At 45.4% G+C, this 26012-nt stretch overlaps 1 protein-coding gene across 8 annotated transcripts in view; it reads left to right on the forward strand.

The window, feature by feature from the left end:
- The window catches only part of PAG1 (phosphoprotein membrane anchor with glycosphingolipid microdomains 1), a 129758-nt gene that overhangs the window by 97399 nt on the left and 6347 nt on the right, over positions 1–26012 (forward strand). For 4 of the 8 annotated variants that reach the window (XM_070630377.1, XM_070630373.1, XM_070630376.1 and 1 more), the window contains 4 exons: positions 17754–17961; positions 19557–19608; positions 21517–21613; positions 24816–25417. In XM_070630377.1, the coding sequence (XP_070486478.1) occupies positions 17837–17961; positions 19557–19608; positions 21517–21613; positions 24816–25417 (876 nt within the window). In that variant the 5' untranslated portion in view covers positions 17754–17836. Of the gene's footprint in view, positions 1–1125; positions 1238–17538; positions 17962–19556; positions 19609–21516; positions 21614–24815; positions 25418–26012 lie in introns of all 8 variants that reach the window. The other 4 variants (XM_070630375.1, XM_070630378.1, XM_070630379.1 and 1 more) reach the window with 2 other exon arrangements.

Raw genomic sequence — 26012 nt, forward strand, 5'->3', positions numbered from 1 at the left:
ATTTGGAAACAACTGATTCTGATATTGATAACGATTTTAAGTTGTCATTTGAATTTAACAGAGCTCTAATTAACAGAGAATTAATCAGATGCTAACTGTACAGTTGAATACTTTATATACATAGAGTTTTTAAAAGACGAAGATTCTTCTTTAAGTAGATTTTTGAATCAAATAAGTTTTTGTTAAAATAGCAAGGAAAGCAGCAGGAGAAACTAATCTTTATTAGGTGCCTTTTCTGGGCAAGGGCACTGAATTATGCATGTTTCACGAGATACAAACATAGCTGATTTTGATATCAAATGCAGTTTTTTATACTGAACGGGAAACTGAAATGCTAAGACACTGGATGGTGCTGACATGCAGACAGAGGCACATATTCGCAAGGCTGGCAGAGTGTGGTATCAATATGGCTTGAAGCACTGGTCTAGACCAAACAAAAGCGCCTCTAAACAGAGGTGGTGTCCAACTGTCGATTCCATATGGCGGTAGGATTTTTCCTGAAGATATTACAGCTGACTTCCTGGCCAGTCCTGTTAGTATCATGTGGTAATAATGGAAGGGTAAGATTACTGACAAAAGAGCCCAGGCTGTGATAAATCCACCAACATTAAGTAGATGCTTTTTGCAATATGACTCCTGTCCCAAGCCAGACGTGTATGGGAATGAACAATAGCAAGAGACCCTATGCCAAATAAACCTGGTGTTACCCAGTAAGTGGTCTAACTCCTCAACGGAAGATTGGAGGTGCAGTTTCAAACATTAATGTCTAGCTGCTTTCTGCCGGGAATTGAAAGGAACAGCCAAGATTGCGAGATGTGCAGACAGAGACGCTGTCTCTGGCAGAAGCTCAGAGCCAGCCAGGGGTAAGTGAGGCGCAGGGCGCAAATCACCTTCTCTGCAAAAGTGGCTGTCTCTGTGGGTCTAATTAAAAGTCCAGCACGTGCATATTGCGTGGGAAACTAGAGATGAAGATTGCAACTGTGTGCACTCATTTATTATCTGTAATGGCAGTAGTTTCAATGTTAAAGAATACAAGACTATATTTGGAACTACTCTTGGTAAGACTGCAAAGATATGCATTCATTCACTCCGTTGATATTTACTGAGCGCCTCCTCCTGTTGTAGGTGCTGGAGGTACACTTGCAAGGACAAAGGGTGCCTGTGCTCCTGGAGGTTATATTCTAGAGGTCGTGCATGCAACAGTAGACACAAAGACCAATGAATAAGATGCTTTCAGGTAGGGATAACAGGAAAGGAAGACGGGGTGATGGGATAAAGGCTGAGTCGGGGGTGGACAGGAGGGCTTAGAATGGTTGGTCAGAGAATGCTTCTGATGATGTTTGAACAGGACAGAAAACATGAAGAGGAGCCAGCTGTGTGATGACCTGAAAGTTAATCATTCCAGTAAATTAACAGCTAGCATAAAAGTTGTAGAGTGAGGGCAAGCTCAATATGTTGAAGAGCTAGAAAGAAAAGGTCCGTGAGTTTGGAAGGTCATGGCCAAGGACACTAAAGAGCCAGCTAAGATTGGAGGGCCTGGGCCCACCTGGCCCATGGTAGTCCTTCAATAAATGTTTGTCAAATTGAGCTAAACAAAGTGTATTATGTTCATTTAAACAACAAAGATCGAGAGAAAAGCTGTAGTAACCTAAAGCATATAAAAAGGTATTGTCATAATAATATATCTATCTATCTATCTATCTATATATATATATTTAAAAGATTGGCACCTGAGCTAACATTTGTTGCCAGTCTTCTCTCTTTTTTTTTTCCTTCTTCTCCCCAAAGCCCCCAAAACATACTTGTACATTCTAGTTATAGGTCCTTCTGGCGATGCTATGTGGGATGCTGCCTCAGCATGGCCCGATGAAAGATGCTAGATCTGTGCCCAGGATCTGAACCAGCAAAACCCCGGGCACCCAAAGCAGAGGGCACAAACTTAAGCACTTGGCCGTGGGGCCGGCCCCCTAGTAATACACTGATTTCTAATACACTCTTGACCTCTAAGATTTATGGATCATTTTACAAGTGGAGAGATAATGAATGTATTTTAGATCAGCTTTGACATACAACCTAAAAACAGTGGTATGTGAGCCTCAAACCAATAACAAACAGGGAGATCTTTTGTATTTCTCGTTGAAATTTTTATATTTGAAAATACTTTAAAATAATGCTATTTTAATTTATCTCATCAATTATGTTTAGCCATACAACTTTTTGATTAGTATTTTGAGGGATGCAGAGAAAAATATGTGGACACAATATGGCAGACAAAGAACATGGTTCACTGTTCATATCTTCTGAGCCTGAGTCTTTATGTTGCAAGCTCAGATAGCACCTTCTGGAACAGAAACCGTGCATCCTCTGTGTTGGCCTGGGTTCTAAGGATAGACACGTGCGAAAAACTTGGTTTATATGGCTCCCGGTGTAGATGTGTGTGGGAAGAGAAGGATGAGCTATATCTGTTTTATATTGTCACATCCTGATTATGCCATGTTCCAGTACTGTAAGAAATCAAATGAAGTGTAGCATTTGCTAGTTAAGAGTTTAGAAATATGAATGAAGTCTAGCTGAGTGATTCTAAGCCCTAACTATGTATTCCCACGCCCTGGGGATACATGTACAAATAGCAACATCCAGACCCTATCCGTGATCAATTAAGCCCATTTCTGGGGGTAGGCCTGGCCATTGGTATATTGTAAAAAATTTCACCGGTGATTTTAATGTATAGCCACATTTGAAAACAGTCAGATTAAAAGGAATTTAAGAATTCTTTGGAGCTCTTAGGATAAAGTTGATTGTAATCATCTTAGTCTTTGCATCTCATATCATATCATCTGGATACTTCTTTCCTTATTTCTATAGGGTAGAGATCAGAATTTATGATCCCAAAGATTAATTTGACGGGAGAGTCTTCTCTTCCTTCCTTTTTCCTTCTTTGTTTTTTTGAAAACCTATCTTCCTACTAAAGCCTAATCTGGACATTGAGAACTTTAAAAATCTATAAAGGAATAGTCCATGGTAATTAAATTTATAGCTTCCTGTATGCAATATTTAGAAATTAGGATCTGCTTCTAAAAACTGTTGAGGTGATTATAATAAAGACACATCTAAGACTCTTCAAAACGTGTGAAATCGAAAACTTGTAATGGGTTTGGTGTAGAGAGAGGAAAGAAAAAGCTAGACTAAAGTAATTGCTATAATTGAAGGATAATTACAGCTTTGAGCTTCCAGCCAGCCATACGAGGGGGAAAGAGAAAAGGAAATATGATTTCTGTATGTATAGTTTAGCTTTTATAAAAAGAGGCAAGCTAATTCATCAGGGTAAAAAAAACCTTCTTCTGAGCATTAAAATCTCTAAGAGCTTATCCCACAGACACATAAGGCTTTATGTACTACATAATAAAATAATGTCATTAATAATTTTACCAAAAAATGCAGATAAACAAATCATGACAATTTCTTGTATTATTTTATGAAAGGCACTTTTTTATGACATTAGTCAGTAGGTTCAGCTGCTACCTAATGGAGCCCCTGGCTTGTGACACCAGGACCATGTCAGCCTCAGTGTGGAGGATATTGGTATTCCTGCTAGCAGCGGCAGGAGGGTGTCCTTCAGTCTATCTGAAAGCCATATGCAGTAATAAATTAGGGGAAAAGACAGCAGATCGCAGCTCTGTTAGGAAATGTGACAGCTTGGAATTTGATCTCTCAGCCTAGTTCTACCCTTTTCAGTTCCTACAGGAGAGGTATTATGACACAGTCTTCGGGAGAGTATTCAGGGTTTGGGGCCTACGCTGACATCATACCCCTTGGTGTCTTAGATGGATCCTGGCTACAGAATCAGAGACTTATGATAGATTCGTGAGTGCTACAGAACGTGTAAGATTGCCCTTAATCGTGTTCTCAGTGAGATGAAACAGAGGCTGTCAGTGACTATTAGTGGACCGGCTGTGCCTAAAATTTGCTTGTTCCTGATAAATTATAGCATGCCAATGTATTAAGAAATAAAATGAAGTAGAATTTTAAAGAGTTTGGAGAAAGGCCTAAGAAAAGTAATATGAAAAAGGCTGAATCATTTCTCGTTTAAGGAATAATACTGTATTGTTTTATAATTAGTGTTAAGACATCACCTAACCGTTATAAATAATTGCTTACAAAAAGAACTGGATTGAAGCTACTTGGCTTCGATGATTGAATCTAGTGAATTAAAATGCTGAATACTAACTTCTTTGTCCAATAGCATTAACTAGGTGTCAATGACTACCTCGATTTTCCTAAATGAGTTTTCTTGTTGTCCTGAAAATGCATCTTCTTGTTCCGTTTTATAAGTATATTTTTATTGAAGTTCCCCTTAATAGGGGCATGAGAAATAATTAAACAGTGACCATCCCGGGGCCCAATCCCGCTGTTACATTCCCATAGTGAGCATCTACAGAGCTCCATTATGGTTGTGCAGTGCACACCCACACCTCCAGGAGGCCCCACTCGCGTGTTATAGTCTGTGCTCTTAGCACAACCAGAGCTGTTCAAAGCCTCAGTGGCAGAGAATGGTGAAGTCACATGCTTGCCTCCCTGTGCAAAATTGCTTTGGGTTCCCATGTTCCATTTTCTAAGTCCTTGATAATATCTGTGTTTCTTTTATTATTAAATTAATGAACTTAGTTCATTAATTAAGGTCAACTAACTTGGACCCTCAGGAAGATATGGCTGGCACCTTTCTCCTAAGCTTACCACAACACATCTCTAAGCTGTGCCTCTCTTAATCTGCAAAGCTTGGCCCTTCACCATAGGCCACTCCCCTACCTCTCAATTTAATGCCTTTGAAATGTTCCTTCCCCAAAAGGGTGAGAACATAGCATAGAGAAGTGAGGGGTGGGGGGCGTCAAAGCCATACCCTGACATTAGCTCTTGTTGTGCTGTCTGAAGACTTGTTCTCTGCTTTCCAAAGAAAATGGACGTTGGGGCAGAATGGCTGCATTGACTACCTCACACACAAAGTGCTTTGAACCCAGCAGGGGGAAAAGGCTGTCTTTAAAATATCAGTGTTATGAATCCATATGCTAAGTCTCTCCAAGAAACTTCTTAATACTGTGGCATAGAATGTAAATTCCTAATGTGATCCTTCAACTTGGAAACCACTGTGACATTCAACAGATAAAACTCTCCAGTGATACTGAGACTTGTCAGAAACCCAGCCTTAACCCATAACTTCCATTTGATTCATGGTTTACAAACAGAGAAAATGGGAAATCTTGAGGGAGAAGACGTGATTTTCATTAGCTCTGAAGATTTTCGAAATTGCATTAGCTTCAGTTCATTAGGTCTTGTAATCACATTAGCTCTGTGGCATTGCAAGGAGAAGAGAGGCTCTGTGGAGCTGCCCCAGTGGGTTTTCCCGAAGTCTCGCTACCTCTGCCCACGGGGACTCACTAAGGGATTAGATTTTTCCTTTCACAAGATGAACCAGTGGAAATAATGCAGCGTGTAGAAACCGTGTTTACACAAAGGTTTCCTCTCGCCCTTTCCTAACTCTTTCTATGACTCCCCTGGCCAGATGCTATGTCCGTTTTGAGTAATTTCGAACTTCTGAAGGCTTGATAAGATGAGTAACTCCCACCTCTCTGGGGTTCCTGTTGGGCTTGTAACAAATTCTGAGCAAAGGATTTTCAGTGACCTGCTTAGTTCAGGATCAATTAGGGTACATGTTAAAAATACAGATTCCTGGGCCCCACTCTAACTTTTATATCAGAATATCTGAGGGTCGGGCCTGGGTGTCAGCAGCGTAACCGGTGTCCCAGGTGTTGTGAAGGGCTGAAGAGATTCTGGAGGGCATCTGTGCAATGGCTGATGCTCCCATATGGCCTGGGAAGAAAGGCGATGAGGTGAAAGTGATGAAGCTGGTAGATGATGGCGCCTGGGGGCCGTGCACTGTGATACAAATCAAGGCTACTTATTCCTTAGGGCCATCGTCAAAACATTCATCCATTTAAGTTGAGAAAATATTCCCTTGCTCAGAAGTGAGACGCTATTCTCTCCTCTCCTGTCTCTACTCAAGACCCCAGTTGAGTCCATATTGCCTTTTGTATCAAGTCCAGAGTCTTTGGCTCTCCAGGGTATTCATGAGTTTGAAATGAACATGGACCTCTTCCAAAGAATGCGACTGGCTCTGATTGTTGCGTTCCGTGTTTAGTTATGCCAGACCGTGTAAGAACAGAACCTGCACGGGTGATGCTGTTCTGTTATACCTATCTCCCCTACCTCCGTCAATGTCGTTTTATCTTCCCTAAGTGAGCAATGGAGGAGAGGAAAATAAATGTATTGAAGTATGTGGACATGTACATACAGGTGACATTCTTATATTCACAAAGTACCCTGTGGATGAAGGGCAGCTATAGACAAAGTAGTAAAGCAGAAAGAAATTACTAGAAAATTTCCCCAAGTCTATTCCCCTTGCTTCCCTCAGACGCACACACAGTGCCCTGCATTCTGGCCTCAGCCCTCTTCTGCTTGTCCCTCCCTTCCCTTTTCTCACTGGGTGACTTGGTCTGTTCCAGTCATTTATGCCTGAGTAGGATTTTAAATACCCATGCCACCTCTTCCGTGAATATTTCTTTTTTTCAGCTTTGCTTTAACTGTAAAGTGAAAGCAGTTTTCTCTCGCTCAGTAGAGGGTTGGGGGGCTCTCTACAGGTACCTTCCCAGGTCCTTGAAACCCAACCGGTCCTCGGGGGCTGGCTGGGGCTGACTGTGGTGAGTGCCTGCCTGGGAGGTGGTCCTTTCCGCCCCGTGAACATGCACAGGCTGCCTCTGGAATCCGCCAGACACATTGAGGACAGTTCTCAGCTTGAAACAACATCAGTCCAAGGGCACTGTAGCTGCCTCCATGCCGCGGCGCCTCTGCCATCGGGCTGAAAAGAATCCAGCTTGAATTATTGTGACTAAGCGTTGTTTCTAATGCAATGGGGTGGAAGAGAAAGGACTTGGGGCTTTTCGGCTTTTCTCTCATTTCACGTGCTTGGAATTCAACGGTAAATTGTTTTTCATCTTTGATCACAGTGTACCTTTGTATCAGGATCTTAATTCTAGATATTTTTCACCTCTTGCAAATTGAATTTTGCTACTGGATTGCAGCAAACCAGTGTAATCTCATATTCAAGGTGTGAGCAGAAGATGAAACAGTGCTTGGCACATAGTAGGCATTTAGCAGTTATTTAATGCATGACAGAATGGCAAAGAGTAAAACAGGCTTTGTGTCTTAATGTCAAGTAGTAAGAAGTATCATCAGAGGTATTAGTCAAGAAATCAATGAGACCAACCCAAAGAGCTGCCATCTTGAATAATAGAGACAGAGAAGGTCTCTAGAATGTTCTTTCACTTTTGGAAGCTCCTCAGGCTTATCAAATACTGAGATTGGATATTAGATGGAGATTAGATATGAGCTGGATCCCTTTCAGACTTCATGTCTCTGTAAGAGTTTCCTAAATTGGGTCAGGTGCCTTTAAAAGCCTCAGAAGCTTCCAGCAGCAGTATTTTGTCTCTGCCTTACCTGTGCATGCTCATCTGCGTATTTTGGTTTGGTCCTTGCATTTGGTTGGAAGACTGTTATAAATATAAATTGTAAATGTGCAATATTCCAAGTACATGTTAATGAAAAAAGAGAGAGAGAGAGTAAGTCGGCTCTGCCGCCGGAGTGCAGTGGTGTCGCCAGAAGTGCAGTTGATGTGGGGGGCGCTGTTGGGACACTGACTGGAAAGGCCACGGATGAGTCCCTTTCCTGACGTCCGTACAACTGGTGTGGTCTCGTCAGGTTCCCCCATGAATTACCAAGACCCTGCTTTCTGGGGAGTTGAAGCTAATAATCACACTGAGAATTTCAGGTTCTTACAGGGTCAACATTTCCCTTTGTGTGGAAAGTCCTGAATTTGTTGTTTTAAACCTTAGGGATCACCAGCTTTTAGGACAGCATCTCAGAGCTGGAAATAAACCTTACAAGTGACCTCATTTTTCAGAAGGGGAAACTGAGGCACAGGAAGGTTTGGACTTGTTTTGGGCCGCATAGCAATGTAGTGGCAAAGAACAGACCAGAATGTGGGTGTCAGTGACACGGCCGCTCACTGCTGTTTCATCAGACCCTGGCCTGGTACAGAGCTGCCTTATATTTGAGTACCTACATGAGCACGAGAAGGGCTCCCAGGACACAGGAGCTCTGATCTCATCTTCACATAACTTGGAGTAAGGTGAAGGCTAGTTTCAGCTCCAGGGTCTGGCTGGATGACCCTTCAACCCTGGTTGGAAGAAAGATGAACATCTACGCTAGTACTACTCCAAATGCGGTCCTCGGACCCGCAGCCCGGACCTCACCTGGGAGCCAGTTAGAAAGGCAGAATTCAGAAGCTGCCCCTTAACAAGATCCCCAGGTGATCTGTCGACGCATTAATGTGTGAACAGCAAGCACTATTCTAGAACTGTCTTCTCAAACTTCAGCATGCATCACAATCTCCTGGAGGGCTTATTAAAACAGAGATTGCTGAACTCCTCCCCAAGCTTTCTGATTCCTAAGCCTCGGGGAGAATTGTGCATTTTTTAACAAGTTCCCGGATGCTGCTGAGGCTTCTGCTCCAGGACCACCTTTGAGAAGCTCTGCCCTACAGAAACCGTGCCCCATCACTTCCTCTACAAGAGCCTTGCCGTCAGACCCTTGAGTCATCCGTACCCGCTCCTGGCAGAAAGCCTCGAGGATGAGCCCGGAGAGCCTACATTTTCAAAGACAAGTTCTGACTTATTGCAGTCAAGCTCGTCACTCTGAGACAGCTCCCCAGCCCTAAGGGGTTCCCAAGAACACCAGCGAATAACTTGCAAGGGATGCTGTTCGAGGATTTTGACTCCGTTTTTTTTAGGAGCCAATAAAAAGTATTTTGTCTTCCGATTTTGTAATATAAAGAATTTGTAGTATTTCTTAAATATGGTAGAGGTGAAAATTAAAGATAACCGTGCTGTGTTCGGTGCTGAGTGCTACCTTGAGCCACCTCCTTGCCCGTGCCCAGGTAGAACGTGAGCTCTGAAGTCAGCAGCCCTGGCATTTAGATGTAGAAGTGTGGCGAATGGCGTGGCAGAGACGACACGAGGCTTTAAACAGCTCTGCTCTAGCTCCAGTGAACCTAGTGCGGCAAACTAGGATTCCTCTGGTACGCGACTTAAATTCCCATCCAACTCTTATCTTCTACTTCTTCCACCTGAGGGTTTATTTTCCCAGAATCAGCATCTTTTGATGTGCAATCTCCATGAGCTAGCCTGGTTCGGGAGGGCTTGGGAAAAGCTGATTGACACATGACAGACCCTGGAGCATTTAATTAGCTGTCCAACCACAGCTCAAGCAAGTGTTAGAATGAATCTGATCTTTGAAATATCATGAGCCATGAGTGGAGGATTTGAGAGGCATTTATGTCAAATCGTAAATTTCTGAACCTCTCAGCAGAGAAACTGATGTTTGCTTTGGGTTAAGTCTTTTACTGTTATGAAAAAAAAAGTGGCTGAGCCCTGCCAGGGGCACAGCGGTTAAGTTCTTGCACTCCACTTCGGCGGCCCGGGGTTCACCGGTTCGGATCCTGGGTGCAGACATGGCACCGCTTGTCAAGCCATGCTGTGGCAGGCGTCCCACATATAAAGTAGAGGAAGATGGGCACAGATCTTAGCTCAGGGCCAATCTTCCTCAGCAAAAAGAGGAGGATTGGCAGCAGATGTTAGCTCAGGGCTAATCTTCCTCCAAAAAAAAAAAAAAGAAGTGGCTGAATCACCCATGCATCGGAAGCCAAATAAAAAACATCGCAAAGCAACGATGAACGGAGCGGGACTATGAAAGTCAGCCTGCCCACATGTGAGTACCGCATCTCAGGACTCGCAAAGTTGATGGTGAAGTTTGTATAGTACTGGATTTGGAAGGAAGACCCACGATGGATGTGTGGCCGGGAATGAGCAGTGGGAAAACTGGAAGAGAGTGAATGTTCTTCCCTCTGGTGCCGAAAACAAGTCACGATCGAGTGAAATTAAGCTTGCCAGAAAGATGGGTGAGGCTCCCATGTTCTTACCCATGTCTCAGCTTGGCAAGCCATGCTGTGGTAGGCGTCCCACATAGAAAGAAGAGGAAGATGGGCACGGATGTTAGCTCAGGGCCAGTCTTCCTCAGCAAAAAAAGAGGAGGATTGGCAGCAGATGTTAGCTCAGGGCTAATCTTCCTCAAAAAAAGGATGGTTGTGTGTAGGATGGAGGCAGGCCATGGAGACTCGCCTACCCCATCGTCAGGCAAGCAGACTTCCATAACTCCTCGTGTCCCCATCATTGGAGAAGGCTGAGAAAAAAATTTCTTCTAATTCTTACTTGAACTTTGTGAGTTCAAGTTCCAAATCTTGTTTACCTATCCCTTCTCAAAAAAACAGTTTAAGTGTAAGCAAAAGAAGATGCTTGGAGCTCTGCCTGGGCCAATGATGGCTGCTGCATATCGTGTGTCTGCATAGGAGGGTGAGACGACCATTCGCTAAGAGGAGGTCATTAAATAACGTGGATCTGAGGGTCGTTTAAAACTCAAGCCGTCTGGTCTTCGTGTGTGTGTGTGTGTGTATTAAAAAAATAGCTGCTCTAGGAAAATTGAGTTGTTTTCCATTCATTTCCAGATTAATATAGATGAAAGCAAGATTCTCATTAGACTCAATTGGAAGCTTTTTGGCTATTCCATATTTGCATAGCCTTTGAAATCTTCATTTCTTAGTGGTGCCTGGTTGTGTGATGTGTCCTCTTGGGTGGGATGGTCACTGACCTTCCGTGAGGCAGGTGAAATCACTGTCAATGCAAAATGGGGGAGAACTGATGAAAGAAAGCTTTGAGTTTTAAAAATAAAGGTATGGTTTTTTTTAAAAGGCCTGATCCATAGCCACCATCTCTTAGATGCTTTTCCTCCCCTGAACTATTAACTCATTCCACTATTAATCCATTCAGTTTATTTATTAAGGGCCTACTGCATACTATACTCGGGCTGCAGCCGTGAACCAGCTAGGTCCGTTCACGGCGCCAACCTCTTGGGGCTTAGACCAGCGGAGGAGGCACATGAAGCACTCATGGTCCCCATTTCCAGTAGTGCTAGGAAGGGAAAACTGATAAAAAAACAAAAAACAGAAAAGGTGGGGGGGGGGGGATGCAGCATCGGGGACACTGCTCCAAGAAAGTGACATTTGAATTGAGACCCAGAGGATGGGTAGGCTTGCATGGGATGAAAATGAGGAAAGGAGAGATAAGAGTGTGTAAGGCTCCTCTTGCCTTTGAGAAATGTCAGCCACCAGTGAAGGAGAGCAGAGAAAGGGGAGCACCAGGGCTCTCAGTAAGGAGTTGGAGAAGGCGTCAAACCTCACCACTGAGAAGGACTCAGAGGAACGTGAGCTTGGGGACACGGGGACATTGCCGGTGCTGAGAGGGCTGCTGAGGCTGGTGAGGCCTCACATCCAGAGAAACCAACCTTTCCAGCGTCGTGACTTTTCGCCAGAGACGTTGGGCTGCTTGGGTGACAGTTCAGAGAAGCCGGGCAGCTGCGCTTATTTGAGAGCTGAGGTTCCGCCTTCAGACGCGCTCGGCTTATGTTTTAATCATTTGTCTGACGTGCTCATCCCTTCCATTCTCCTTCCCTCCCTTACCTGATGAATTATTCACTAAGCGTGTATTTTGAGAGTCAGGTTGGAAATCCATGCATCACTCTTCCTACAGAAACAAGTATTCAGTCAAAATCTCCTGACCGCCTCCTGTTTTCCAGCGCATGTAGATGCTGAGAAGCTGGCGGGGTGGGAGACGGATGCGTCCCTGCCCTCAAGAAACTTTGAATTTAGATCAATGAGCGAGCATCCCAGGTGGGAAGAAACAGAACCTGAAGCCCAGCGCGCCCTTTGTGAAATGTCCCATTAGGACTTGTTTGTGCAAAATCAGAGACCGTCCCTCTGCTCCCCAGCCAGTCCCAAAGAATCATTGTCTCTCTCTCTGCCCCTCCTCCCTCCCCAGTCACCTGCCCTCTCATGAGATTTACTGTTAAAGTTTAAAAAAGAACCTTGGGAATTGCTTTCTTAAGTCAGGATATGAGCAAAGCACCCTTGGAAGCCATTCCTTACCCACCCAAGTCGCCTGCCTTTGGGCTTTCCTGAAGGCAAAACCAAAATGGCAGCAGGGCTTTGATAAGCAGTAAACTGTATGACCTCTGTAATGTACGTTTAATGTGTTTTTGAAGACGAGTGACAGCCACACATACCCCACCCCCCGCCAAGGGCCAGCTTTCCCGTTTCCTGTGCAGATCAATAAGTTCGGATGTACGAAGAGTAATCAGGCCTCGCTGACAGATGGCCGTAAGGATTTATGACTTGCTCCTGGAGTGATTGCCTGGCTCTTGCTAGCGTCAGCCCCCAGCAGTGATGACAGGGGCAGCTGGGTGATGCTAGCCTTTCCTGGTTCCTTCTGCTCACGGTGGTGTGCTCCTCTTAAGCTGCTGCAGAAAGAAATGTCAAGATACTGCGCCGTAGTGATGTTCTAAAATCATTCGGTAAACTATAAAGAAGAAAAACCTTACTTTGGAGGGCTTTTCCACCTTCTGCTCTCTGGGTGTCTTCCCCCCGACTCAGGGAAGCAGAGAAATAGGGAGCTCTTTGTAACAACCCTGTTAGGCAGAGCCCCCCGGTGCCTTAGCAGGACGGACAGCAGGCATTCACTCAGGTGGGTCCCGTGTCTACAGCCAACCTGGTTAGCTCTCACGCACACGCAGTTCAGTGTAGCAGGCTGGCCCATGTGGGGGTCCCTTTAATCTGAAGAGAAACCCACCTGACTTCTGTTGAGAACTTAATTTAGCCTGTGGATCTGACAAGGCCTCACGGAACAAGAGCCCGGCAGAGAATTTGGCTCCTTGGCCATTGTTAAATTTGTTTAGCGAATATGTAGCTCATAAAGTGTCATTTAACCACATGCTTCCCATACCTGGTAATGACCAAGAAGGAGGTGTTCCCATGGGGTTGGGTCCTTGGCCTCCTTATTTCATCCGTCCATGAGGGGCCATGAGTGGAGGTGGTTTCAACCAGGCTTAATTATGCGTCAACTGGGACAGCTATAAAATGGTAATGACCATCATTACTGCCCGAAACCTGCTTCAGAGGAGCTCGGGTGTCTGCTTCCCTGGCCAGTTGGACCCGCCATCCCAAACCCACCACATTATTATTCACAGTCTTTGCCATGGTCAGGGCACCTATTCTGTTCAGGGCACTTGGCTAAAAAAAATAGGTGTCTGCTATTTGGTCTGCAACTATCATTAGTTTCATCCTGTTTTTGTTTTCTTTCTTGTTGGAATTGATTTTGGTGGCTGATTCTCCAGGCTTAACGAAGACAGTTAAAATGCCAAGCATAAGGCACAAGCAGAAAGAAGAACTGAGCAGTTCCCGCTTAAGGAGCCTGGTAATTAGGGCTGAGAGTAGAATTACACTGCCACCTGGTGGTCAAAACCTGCTCTCAAAGTAAAAGCCCGTCGGTTTTTCTAAAGGTCAAATCGCTTATTGATTAAAATCGTGAACTGGATGGATACAAAAGTATGAGGGATTATGGAGCTTTTAGTCCAGGATAATTATCCAGCCCAGCTTCTGAAAGTGTCCTCTCACCTCAAGCACTGACCTTTCTTCGGGCCAAACGACAAGTTCCCACAGTACTCTGAAATGATGTAGAATTGGAGTGGGGAGGCGTGCCACTGCCTCCGCTGTTTCCTTACTCTCAGTCTTCTGCGGCTCATTTAGGGGCATTCGGGTGCCATGATCAGTGTTTGTTGAGGAATAATGAATGGTCCTCCTTTGCCCTATGTTGAATAACTCATAGAATATTCACGCATGTAGTCTGACAAGGGAATATTTTTTAAACTTTGAAGACATAATATTCTATAATTGAATACAACTTTATTGTTAATTAACAACATGGTCAAGAGAAATAGGCTTAAATATCTCCGTGAAAAAAATCACGAGAGAGGCCAGCCCTGTGGCCAAGTGGTTAAGTTTGCATGCTCTGCTGTGGCAGTCCAGGGTTTTACGGGTTCAGATCCTGGGTGTAGACGTGGCACCGCTCATCAGGCCACGCTGAGATGGTGTCTCACATAGCACAGCCAGAGGGACCTACAACTGGAATATACAACTGTGTACTGGTGGGCTTTAGGGAGAAGAAAAAAGAGAAGATTGGCAACAGATGTTAGCTTAGGGCCAGTCATTTAAGAAAAAAAATCATGAGAGATAGCCCCAAGTTGTTCATGTATTTCTGCTGGTGTGGATTAATTCTAGATACTCAGAAAATATCTTATCGATGTAGGAATGAGCAGAAAATAAGACGGTCCTCAAGGACCATAACAGTATCGTGGGCTTTGCAGCCATGGATTGTCTTTTCCACATGGAACCTGGTGGTAAAGGGCACAGTGCGCCATCTGGAACATGCCATCATTGTGCAGGGGCCCTTCCTTGTCAGGGTCACTTTTTACTTCCCAGACACTGTGCCTCGTGGCCTATTACTCTGTCCTTCTGTGGCTGATCCTGAGGGAAGCTTCTCGGCCACGGGGAAGGACACTGATTCCTCCACTGCTCAATATAAACCAAATGAGGATGTTGAAGCTCAGTGAAGGCAGTACATGAGGGTCCAGCCATAGGGGGAAAGGCCATTCCACCTCTTGGAAAGGCCAAAACCACGCACACAAGGCCTCCACTGTCATTTCCACCAGGAAAGAAGGACATGAAGGTCATATGTATGCACCTGCACACATGGGGGATGCGGTCCATCTACACACATGGGGGATGCGGTCCATCTATGCACACGGGCGAGGAGTCCATCTAGATACGTGGGGGGAGGCACGGTCCATCTACACACATGGGGGATGTGGTCCATCTATGCACACAGGCGAGGAGTCCATCTAGATACGTGGGGAGAGGCACAGTCCATCTACACACATGGGGGAAGGGACAGTCCATCTACACACTTGGGGGTGGGCCATCCGTCTATACACATAGGGGAGGGGGCCATCTATCTACACACATGGCGGAGGGCAGTCTATCTACACACTTCGGGGAGGACAGTCCCTCTACACGCATGGGAGGGGGGCAGTCCATCTACACACAAGTGGGGAGGCCAGTCCTGTCTCACTTGTAGTTGAGCCTCTGGAATTTAAGAAGGAGATAACCAGAGAAGGAATTGTGAAGAGAGTTATGGAAACAGAAGTCCAGCAAAAGAAAGAGACCCGGAGAGAAGAGTAACAGACAGGGGTGCAGAACTTCTCTAAAATGGGAATAGTCCCACCCAGGAGGTCTGCCCTGAGGGTCAATGTTCATGTGTAGGTCGACCCGTGCCCCCTGCAGGATTTAGTAAGTGGTCTCTGCCCCTGCTGCCCAGCCCTCGCCCCCAGTGATCGTATTGCTTCTGGTCCCCCTGTAGAGTTGCACTTAGAGGCTTCTGAGGGGAGGAAGCTGACAAGCTGCTGGAGCCTGTGTCCTAAGGGATCACAGTGTATGTGAGTCAGAAACGTGTACCACATGATCACTGTTTTCAGTGTGAGATCTTCATCCACCATGAGAACTCTTGGGAAAGGAGTTCTTCCAGCAGCTTTTCAGCAGTTCTAGTGAAGAGGAGTGAGCCAGGACTTTTGACATATCTTCTCTGCGTTACATCCTTTATCCAGTAGCTTGTGATAATCTGCTTTCATCCTCTTTCTCCCTCCAGTGCTCTGGGAGGCCAGGCACCCCACATATTTCATTGTATTCCATCGACCTCCCCCCTGTTGAGAGAGAGAAGAAGAAAAACGTATACAGAAGTGGAGAGGGAGCGACAGCCCACGCTAGCTTGCTGGATGGATATCTGGCTTTTGAATAATTCACAGCAAAGTATTTTCTAAGAACTTAGCCCTTTATAAATAGACGTTGACTAAATCTGTAGATGAATGAGTGAGTGAATGAAGGAACCAGCAGGCGCCTGCACCATAGGTATCTTTTGTTTGTATTTCCAAAAATGGATTCTGCTTTGGACCTGTAAATAAAAATGTGTTTCATATACATTCATAGGTCACCATGATTCATGTGCTTGCTTGGATGTATTTTAATAACCTATTGTGATGCCAATTTGTAGTGTGAGTTTAAAGTGAATTATGTGTTGCCTCAACAAAGCATAGAAGTGATGGTGATTGTCATTCAGTGCTAAAGCCATTTGACCGTCCATTACTGCATGCATTGAGTGTTTGCAGGCGTAATATATAACCAACACAGGGAGAAGGAAGTTCTAGAGTACACAGGAAGTTGGACGTTCCTATGTTTACAGAGCATTAGGAAGTGTTCCTGTTGATTCCAGGAGCTCAGGAAAACAGCTAACTTCAGCTCCTGGAACTCCTTCTGCATACATTGTAGATAATGTTTCCTTTTCTCCAGCTTTTTCTTATTCTTCAGCCTTAAATATTCAAATAAATGTGATGTGTTTCACCTGGAGAAAATTTGGTCCCGTCGAACACAGTGCCCTGTTGGCCACCAGCCACCCAGGCGCTGGCTTGACGTGAACACTCAGTGATGGCTGAGTCCAGTTACGGCTCTTTCAGTGACGCAAATGAAAATGTCAACATCGACAGTCTTCTTCAAGAAAAAAAAATTTAAGTTCTGATTCATTATCTAAGACAAAAAAATTACTTTCTTCATGAAACGAGATTAAGTTAAAGGCTGTTCCAACTTAATGGTCTGTTCTGGAGTTGAGCGAAGCAAATGTTCTTGAAACAAGGCCTCTCTGATGAGAGATCATTGTGAATTTGATATATTACTCTTCTTTTTCAAAATCTGTAACTCAGCGTATTTCACAAAACTCATCTGACCATTTTCACATAGAAGCGTTGTAGCTGAAACAGGAAGCAGCAGCCCCCAGGGGAAGGAGCGCCCTCTAGGGGCCACGAGCCGCTTAGCAGCTGTGACACCTGCAGGTTGAGGTGGGGGTGGGGGTGTGGGTGGGGGTTACTCAATATTCCTGCCATTCAGAGTCCTTGTCTTGAAAATGGGTGGGGATTAGCAGTGCCTTCTTCACAGGCTGGTGGCAGCAATGAAATAAGGAAAGCCTTTAGCAGAGTCCCAGGCACATGCCAGGTACTGAAATGTAGTAGGGACACCTCTTAATGCGTAATTGGTAGTTGTTTATTTACAGGTCTTATGTACTGCTGGTGACGTATTCTTAGGACGTACATCATCCATTGATTTGAAAACGTGCTTACAGAGTGCTCGCAGGAGCTTAGTGAAAGCCTGCCCTGAGAATAAACAGTCACAGACTCAGAACAGATAACGGGTTAGGAAGGTGAATATAAAGACATTCTATTTCGTTAGGTGCATTGACCTTAAACCTTCTGGAAGAAAAGCAGGTTTGGGGAGCTAGGGAGACAGGTGGGGAAAATGTAAACCGCACGTTTGTGAAAGCTGTAGTAAATGCTTTAGACTGTTCTGGCAAAAAAGACTCCAAATAAGCATTTGTTTGTTTGCAGTGCAGTACTTGGAATCTGACTTTATTTGATGACTGAGGATCTATCCCCAGTCATATGCAAATAACAAGACATCCGTTGCCTCAAACGCTGGGCACAGTGCCCCCTGCACACAGCTCCTGACTTTGCTCAGAGACCTTCCTCCCAGTGTGAACTCGTTACAGGATTCTGGCACATCACACGAGAAGTCATTTCAAAACACGGTGGTCTCTCTGCAGGAGGACACAGCGCTCTGTTCCCATGTCGCCAGCATTGAAGGACTGACTTATTCCACCAGCTTGTGCCACTTACTGCTCCCGCCATGGGACCCTCCGGGAGCATGCTGAGCGAGGGACAAATGCAGATTGTCCTGTGGGGGAGTTTGGCGGCCGTTGCCACTTTCTTTCTCATCGCCTTCCTCATCTTTCTGTGCTCCAGCTGTGACAGGTGAGAACAATGGGTAGCTACTGGAACCTTCAAATAACTCGTTCCCTGTACCTAGAAGACACTTTATATTGAAAGCCTGCTATAAATGGAATCCCACTGTATAGACATTCACAGAAATTTATGTGTTGAGATTAAGATTAATTTACTTGTCTGCTGCAAAGCATCCCAGGACACTTTTTATTAGTTGAATCAAAATCTACGTTTGATTTTGCTGGGAAGCAGCTGGAAGAGCCCTTGTATGAGAAACTTCCCAGAATGAAATTCTTACTGTTCTTTTGAGCACGTCTTTGTCAAAATTTATATTGTCTTTTTCCATCTGTGGACACTTGGAAATCTAAGTATGGTGTGCATTAGAGAAATTCTTTTTGTTGCCACTTGAGGGTTACTGAGAATTTTTACTGTCATGTGGCTTTGGAGGGCTCACTTCATTACAGATTTGTAATCTAGAACTGCGGTTTAAGAAACAGATTAGTTTTCCTACAAGAAAGACATGCATTATGTGAAATAATTGTCTTGTCTTTTTTTTTTTAATTATACTCCCCCCTCCCTCTCTCTCTTCCTCCCTCCCTTCTCTCCTCCTATCCCTCCCTCATGTAAAATGTCTGTACTCCTCAAAAAAGAGCTCTGTGCTCAGAGGGAAGCAAAGTTCTTTCTAACTAGGAGTAATTTTTAAGATGTTCAGACGTGTTACAATCCTGGTGGACTGCTTGCTCCCAGGGGCGGGTGAGACTGGCAAGCCCTCTGCCAGACTCTCCTCTCAGTAACCTCAGAAGACGCTCAACAAGTGTCGTTTAAAAGTCTGGATAGGTCTTCCTCCCCTAAAGTCGCTGTCAAGAGGGGAACAGCCGGCCACTCTGAACTAACCTCCGCCCGGTTTGGTCCCAGGCCTCACCAGCGAGGACAGAGTCACCAGGAAGATGAAGAAACAGAAGCGAGCGCAGCTTTGCTCGCTGGGCCTGGGAGGGCCTGCCTCTGTAATTGTTCATGTTCCCACTAGGTGTCACTGTTGCCTTATCCAGAGATGGCAAACTTCTCTGGGACTCATGGCTTTCTTTAGCCTGTCCTGAGTAAAAATAAATTCTATTTTTACTTGACGGACTTTTCCATAGACTGGAAGTACATATGACTCATCCTGAGAGCATGTGCCCTTCCTGACGTGCCAGAATTTGTGTTTTCCTGGATTATTTTCTCAATCCTGTTGCAGCGTGTGACTTTGCAAAGACTCTGAATTAAGAAAAATTAGATGAGAATTGTCTAGATTTCCTTTAAAAAAAAAAAAAGCATAATTCAATAATTCATTCCAGTATTCTAGAACAGTTTCAACTCAGGGACCTGCCTCGGTCCTCTTGCTGGGAACGTGTATTTGCTACTCCTGGAGGAAGGAGAGAGCAGGAGAGGAGACTGTCCCATGCTATGACTCCGCCTCAGACCCTACTGCCTGCCAGTAACGGGCCGGCTTCTGCTTCCTTGGCAAAATAAACTTGGTCCTTAAAAGAGATTTAAGTGGTGATAAAAATTAGGATAGGAAATGGGCTGTGTGTTTAATTTTAGGTGGCATGTTGGATATTGCAGTGATGTTTTATCTGCCATTTCAGAGAAAAGAAGCCGAGACAGCACAGCGGGGACCACGAGAACCTGATGAACGTGGTGAGCCTGTGTGTGTGTGTGTGTGTCTGTGTGTGTGTGCATGTGTGTGTGTCTGTGTTTTAAAATATCGGCCACTTATCTGAGCATGTTCCCACATGCTCACAACCTGAAGGACACGGAGGGAAAGAACTCAGCCGGAGCTCGCTGGCCGCCTGGGCTGTGTCCTCCTCCTGCCGTGAATGTTCACTGTGGGTACAGGCCTGTGCAGGTGGCCAGGTTCTTGGGAGAGTCCCTGAAACGGATGCAGTTGTGCAGCTGCCAAAAGCATCCTTTGATAGCTCCGACCTACGGCAGGGATGTTTCTTCTTTGCCTCGGCCCAGCTCCAGCCAGTATATCGGTTTGCTAGTGCTGTCATAACAAAGGACCACAGACTGAGCGGCTTAGATTACAGATTTATTGTCTCTCGGTTCTGCAAATCCAAGATCGGGGTGTCTGAGGGTTGGTTCCTTCCGAGGGCTCTGTGGTCAGCCTGTTCCGGCCTGCCTTCCAGCTTCGGGCGGCCTGCTGGCTGGCAGTCGGGGGCGTTCCTTGGTTTGCAGATCTCTGCCTTCATGGTCACGTGGTGTTCTCGCCGAGTCTCTTCATGTGGTCATCCCTCCATGTGGGTGTCTGTCTCTGTCCACGTTTCCCCTTTTTGTAAGGACTCTAGTATGACCTCATCTTGACTAGTTTCATCTGCATCGGCCCTGTTTCCAAATAAGGTCACATTCTAAGGTATGAGGGCTTAGGGGTTCAAGAGGAATTTGGGGAGGCCATAGTTCAACCGTAACAGCTGGTCCTTAAGCTCACCAGAGCCTGGGACCCCCAACCGCCTAGGGATAGCCTGGCCTTGCCGGCTTTTCCACGGCCCTCAGTCTCTCATGGGGCCAGCAGCCAGGGATGGGTCCCCCCTCACAGTCACAGGACAACCTCATCAAGGTCCTGCCTGAGCCCTACAGCGATGCTAGAAGAGTATAGAGGGGTGTCCTGGAGCTTAGTCTGGGTGTGGCCTCCTGGGTCACGCAGGCCATGCATTCATGAGAAGGGTGGGGGAGCGGATCATATGAGCAATGATTCAGGCTGCTACGTGGGACCAGTCAGGTACTTAAAGAAATCCATGAACTACCAGCTTACTTTCTGACGACTCCTAGCTATAGCTCAGCCTGGTGTATTATTCCAGGTAATATCTACAGACGCCAGCCCAGTAGAAAAGAAACAATCAATGCCACTCTTCCCTCCAAGGGTCCCAAATGTGTTTGTGAGAATAAGGAGTCTTTGCAAATCTACTTTTTAGCTGATGACTGTTTGTGAACCTTGAAGCAGAGACTTGGCTGGTTGTGAAATAGATAATGTCATTGACTTCTACCACTATCTTTGACCTGATGTAAGTGTCTTCCCTTCAGATGACAAAGGCTGGTGCTTTCCCCTGTTTTCATGGCGTGGCACACCTTTAGAAAGAATAACCTTTTGCAGCACCTGTGGTCCAAGAAGGCTGCTGCTGCTAGAGTCAGTTTGGCACAGCACTGGGCTCCGGGTCCCCTCCTCCTGGAGCTCAGGGGACTGATACCCCACGACCTCCCTGTAGCCCGTTTGTGATCATCAGGTGGGAACCTCTGCAGGTGGCCTCAAAAGATCCCCAGTGCCCTTGAGACCCTAGGCCAGTCCTGTCCAGTAGGACCGTCCACCACGATGGAAGTGTTTTGTATCTCAACTCCCTGATGCGGTAACCACTGGCCACATGTGGCTGTGGAGTGCTTGAAATGTGGCTAGGACAACTGAGGAACTCGGTTTGATTTACCTTCACTCGATTTAAATTTAAGTCGTGGATTCAGGTTTTGGTTGTTGCTGTTTTAATCTTTCGAGAAAGCTGTGGACAGTTCCCTCTGCTCTGCAGGCTGATTCTTAGTGCCGTGCGTTTGTTTTGGCAGCCTTCGGACAAGGAGATGTTCAGCCGCTCAGTTACTAGCCTGGCCACGGACGCGCTCGCCAGCAGCGAACAGAACGGGGCTCTCACCAATGGTGACAGTAAGTTCTGCAAACACCAGCTTTCCACGCAGGCCTCACAGCTAAGAAAGGACTAGGTTTCAAACCATGTAGCTCAAAAAAGTAGGAAATGTGTTCTTGCTCACTTTTAGTATTACTACCAGTTTTGGCAAAATTGATCTCATTTGGATGAAAAGCTAGTATTTGTTAATTGGCTTCTGTGTGCCATTGTTCTAAGGTTTGTGTGTGTACTAACTCGTTTATGCTAATGACTACCCTATAAAATTACTATTATTAATAGTAATACTATTAGTACCCTGTACTATAGGAGTCCTTGGTACCCAATAGGTAATTATCATTGCTACTGTGTAAGATAGGTATCATTGCTACCCTGTAAGATAGATATCATTACTACCCTGTAAGATAGGTATTATTGCTACCCTGTAAGATAGATATCATTACTACCCTGTAAGATAGGTATTATTACTATCCTGTAAGATAGGCATTATTACTATCCTGTAAAATAGGTATCATTGCTATCCTGTCGAATGAGTATTATTACTGCCCTGTAAGATAGGAATCATTACTACCCTATAAGATAGGAATCATTACTACCCTGTAAGATAGGAATCATTACTACCCTGTAAGATAGGAATCATTACTACTCTGTAAGATAGGAATCATTACTATCCTGTAAGATAGGTATTATTGCTATCCTGTAAGATAGATATCATTGCTATCCTGTAATATAGGAATCATTACTACCCTGTAAGATACAAATCATTGCTACCCTGTAAGATAAGTATTATTACTACCTTGTAAGATAGGAATCATTACTACCCTGTAAGATAGGTATCATTGCTTCCCTGTAAGAGAGGAATCATTACTACCCTGTAAGACAGGTATCATCACTATCCACGATTTATAGGAGGTGAGGCAACTGCAGCCCGTTGCCACTGCAACAAATCACCACAACCTCGGTTTTCTTAATCTCCCGCTCTGGAGGTCAGGGTCTGAAGAGGTCTCCCTGGGCTAAAATCATAGGATCAGTGGGGCTGCTTTCTTCCCCAAGGCTCTCGGGGAGAACTGACTTCCTTGCCTGCTTCAGCGTCGAGCAGCCACCTGCCGTCCTTGACTGCTGGCCTTCCCCTCCGTCTTCAGGTCCCTCTCCGACTCTCCTGCCCCTCTTTCCCTTTAAGGACCCTCATAGTTACACTGGACTCACCTGGATAGGCCAGGCTATTCCCCTCAGCTGAAGGTCAGCTGATAGCTCCATCGGTAGCCTTCATTCCCCCATTGCCCTGTAACAAAGCCTCCTCACAGGTTCCAGGGATAGGCTGTGGACGTCTTTGGGGGGCCTTGTGTGCCTGCCGTAGGGAGGGTATAATCTGCCTGAGATCATACGGTCAGCATGCAGAGGGTCGGTAATGTGAAGGCGGCAGTCTGAGTCGCTGGCACACCCTCGATAGGCGTCGCTCTGCACACTGCCTGTTTCACGCCCAGGATGCTCTCGCTGAGGAAAGTCCTAGCTGCACTTCCAGTTTCCAGAGCACTTTTCCCTGAGGTGGGAGATGGTCCTGTTACCCTATTTGCTGACAAGGAACCTGTGGGACAGTCAGTATTGACACCAGAGTCTTCACGCTCCAGGGCCGGTTCTCTGTCCTCCGTGCCTCAGACGTCTGGAACCACAGGGCAAAAGTTGACCTCGTCCTGCAATTCAAGTATCTAGAACACAGGGGGGTGATGCTATTAGGTTCAGAGGGTTCAGGGCTTCCTTGTCACGTTCCCCAGTTACTCCTTAGGGATGCTATTTCTAATCCCCGCAAAGAGCAACAGCCTTTATAGCAGGGCAGGACAAGAGGTGAGCACTTTATTATTCATTCACTCATTTAGTTTTTCAAGCAAAAACACAGTGGTGCCCACCGTGTGGTAGACACTGTTCTGGGCTCCAGGGGTCTCAGAGAATCCCAGACTGGTCAGTAAAAGCAAGTGGGTTAAAAGGTCATAAGTCATGGGGCTGGCCCCGTGGCCGAGTGGTTAAGTTCACGCGCTCTGCTGCAGGCGGCCCAGTGTTTCGTTAGTTCGAATCCTGGGCGCGGACATGGCACTGCTCATCAGACCACGCTGAGGCAGCGTCCCACATGCCACAACTAGAAGAACCCACAACGAAGAATACACAACTATGTACCGGGGGGCTTTGGGGAGAAAAAGGAAAAAATAAAATCTTTAAAAAAAAAAAAAAAGTCATAAGTCATAAATACCCACATGCACATATATATAAAGATTATATTTAATATATAAGGAATATATATTATATAAAGAGTATATACAATAAATATATATGAAGATATCGGTATAAATATATGTTTAAGTATATATTTACACTTATGTATACTTATGCTTTTTATACTTATATATAAGCAATCTATAGTATAGTGTATATATTATATATTCTTTATGTAGTGGAGACACGGTAATTTAGTAACTTGCTCACTACAGTGTCAGTAGCGGAAGGACAGGACCCTGGTTGCATGCTGTGTCTCCAGCACCTCAACCATTCCTGGCATGTAGTAGTTCCTGAAAAAACATTTGGTAAGGCATGACTGAGCAGCTCCATGTGGTGACATTTCTGTGGTGATCCAAGAATTTCCCCTTGGAATTTTCTAATTTGAGTAGAAACGTTAGGGTGGGGCAGCGAGATGGAAGGAAGACCTTAAAGAGGCATGGGGCGTGCGGTCCCTATGGGATAATGGCCTTAGGGTACACTTTTGCCCCATTGTTTCTATCACGTCTGCCCAACAAAAGTGACCTGTGAAAGGGTTGGCTACCCACCATCCCTCCAAACTGGAGGAGGCTGGTAGAGTCGGGGAGAGTGGCCAGCACACATGCCCCCCTTTTTGGGGTCCAGTCCCCCCCAGTTTGGCCCCATGGAATGTTGCTTTCATGCCCTGGTCAAGTTGGATCCTCTGCCTACAGGAGTCCCCTCGAGAGTAACAACAAGCAGTGAACTAGATATATAGCCAAGACGGTGTATGAAATATTGTGTTGGAAAGATGTAATGCGTGGCTTTAGCCTAAGCTGTGATTGAAATAATATCAGCTAGCAGTCATCACATCTATAATTTGCAGGCAAGAGTCGAATAAAAAGCAAGCACCTTGACTTAACTTCACTTTTCATGATCTGATTCACGAATAGTTATTTAAGGAATGGTCTTTCTCCACTTTTAATGCTTCTGCCACGTTAGTTCTTTCAGAAGACAGTACTTTGACCTGCATGCAACATTACGAGGAAGTCCAGACCTCGGCTTCGGATCTCTTGGACTCCCAGGACAGCACAGGCAAACCAAAATGTCATCAGAGCCGGGAACTGCCCAGAATTCCTCCGGATAGCGCGGTGGACACGATGCTCAATGAGAGAGGTGTGGACGGGGACCAGGCTCTCGGGATGGAAGGACCGTATGAAGTGCTCAAGGATAGTTCCTCCCAAGAAAACATGGTGGAGGACTGTTTGTATGAAACGGTGAAAGAAATTAAGGAGGTGGCCGCCGCCGCAAACCCAGGTAAAGGCCACAGCAACAGGTCCAAGTCAACTTCCGCTTTGAAAGAGCTTCCAGGGCCCCAGATCGATGGCAAAGCGGACTTTGCTGAATACGCCTCGGTGGACAGAAACAAGAAGTGTCGACAGAGTGTGAATGCAGAGAGTATTCTTGGAAATGCATGTGATCCAGAAGAGGAGGCCCCACCGCCTGTACCTGTCAAACTCCTGGATGAAAATGAAAACCTTCAGAAGGAAGAGAGAAAGGCAGGAGAAGAAAGAGCCATGGACGGGACCAGTGAAACCAGCAAGGTGGGCTCCAGCGTGTTTGTTTCATGTGCTTTTCACACGTGTGGGAATCTAGCTAATCCTGGGGCTTTTATTGCTCATTGTTCTGGGAAATATCTCGAAACACTTTCAAGGTCGTTGAACGATGAAAGCTGTTTTAGTGTAAGCTGCGTTTGACTTTTTTCCCCCTCCAAGTAATAAAATACTGAAAACTCATGTTGACAAAAGATTTCCCTCTTGGCACCTTACTTGGATTCTTTCCAGTTTTGACGTCATGTCTAATTGGGGCCAAGTGTTATTTCCTTCATTTTGAAGACCAAGAATTAAATAGAGAGACTAGACGCTTTGTCACACATTTAGCCTCTTCTGCTTGTTGCTCCCTCCGCAGCGTGGAGGTATGTTCCCTGCCAGGATCCCAGAAATCAAAGCACAGGAACACGCATGGAGGGAACCGACTCATGGGTGCCTCTGGTTGTGTCTGGTTATATATATACCTTTATATAAATCAAATAAGAGGTTTTATTTTGTGACAATTTCTAAACAATAGCCTGTAACGCTTAAGTTTGGGTATTCCACAGGAAGCAAGCCACAGAATGTGAGCTGATTTCTCCGTTAGCTG

The sequence above is a fragment of the Equus przewalskii genome, chromosome 8 (assembly GCF_037783145.1).
Source record: "Equus przewalskii isolate Varuska chromosome 8, EquPr2, whole genome shotgun sequence".
Lineage (NCBI taxonomy): Eukaryota > Metazoa > Chordata > Mammalia > Perissodactyla > Equidae > Equus > Equus przewalskii.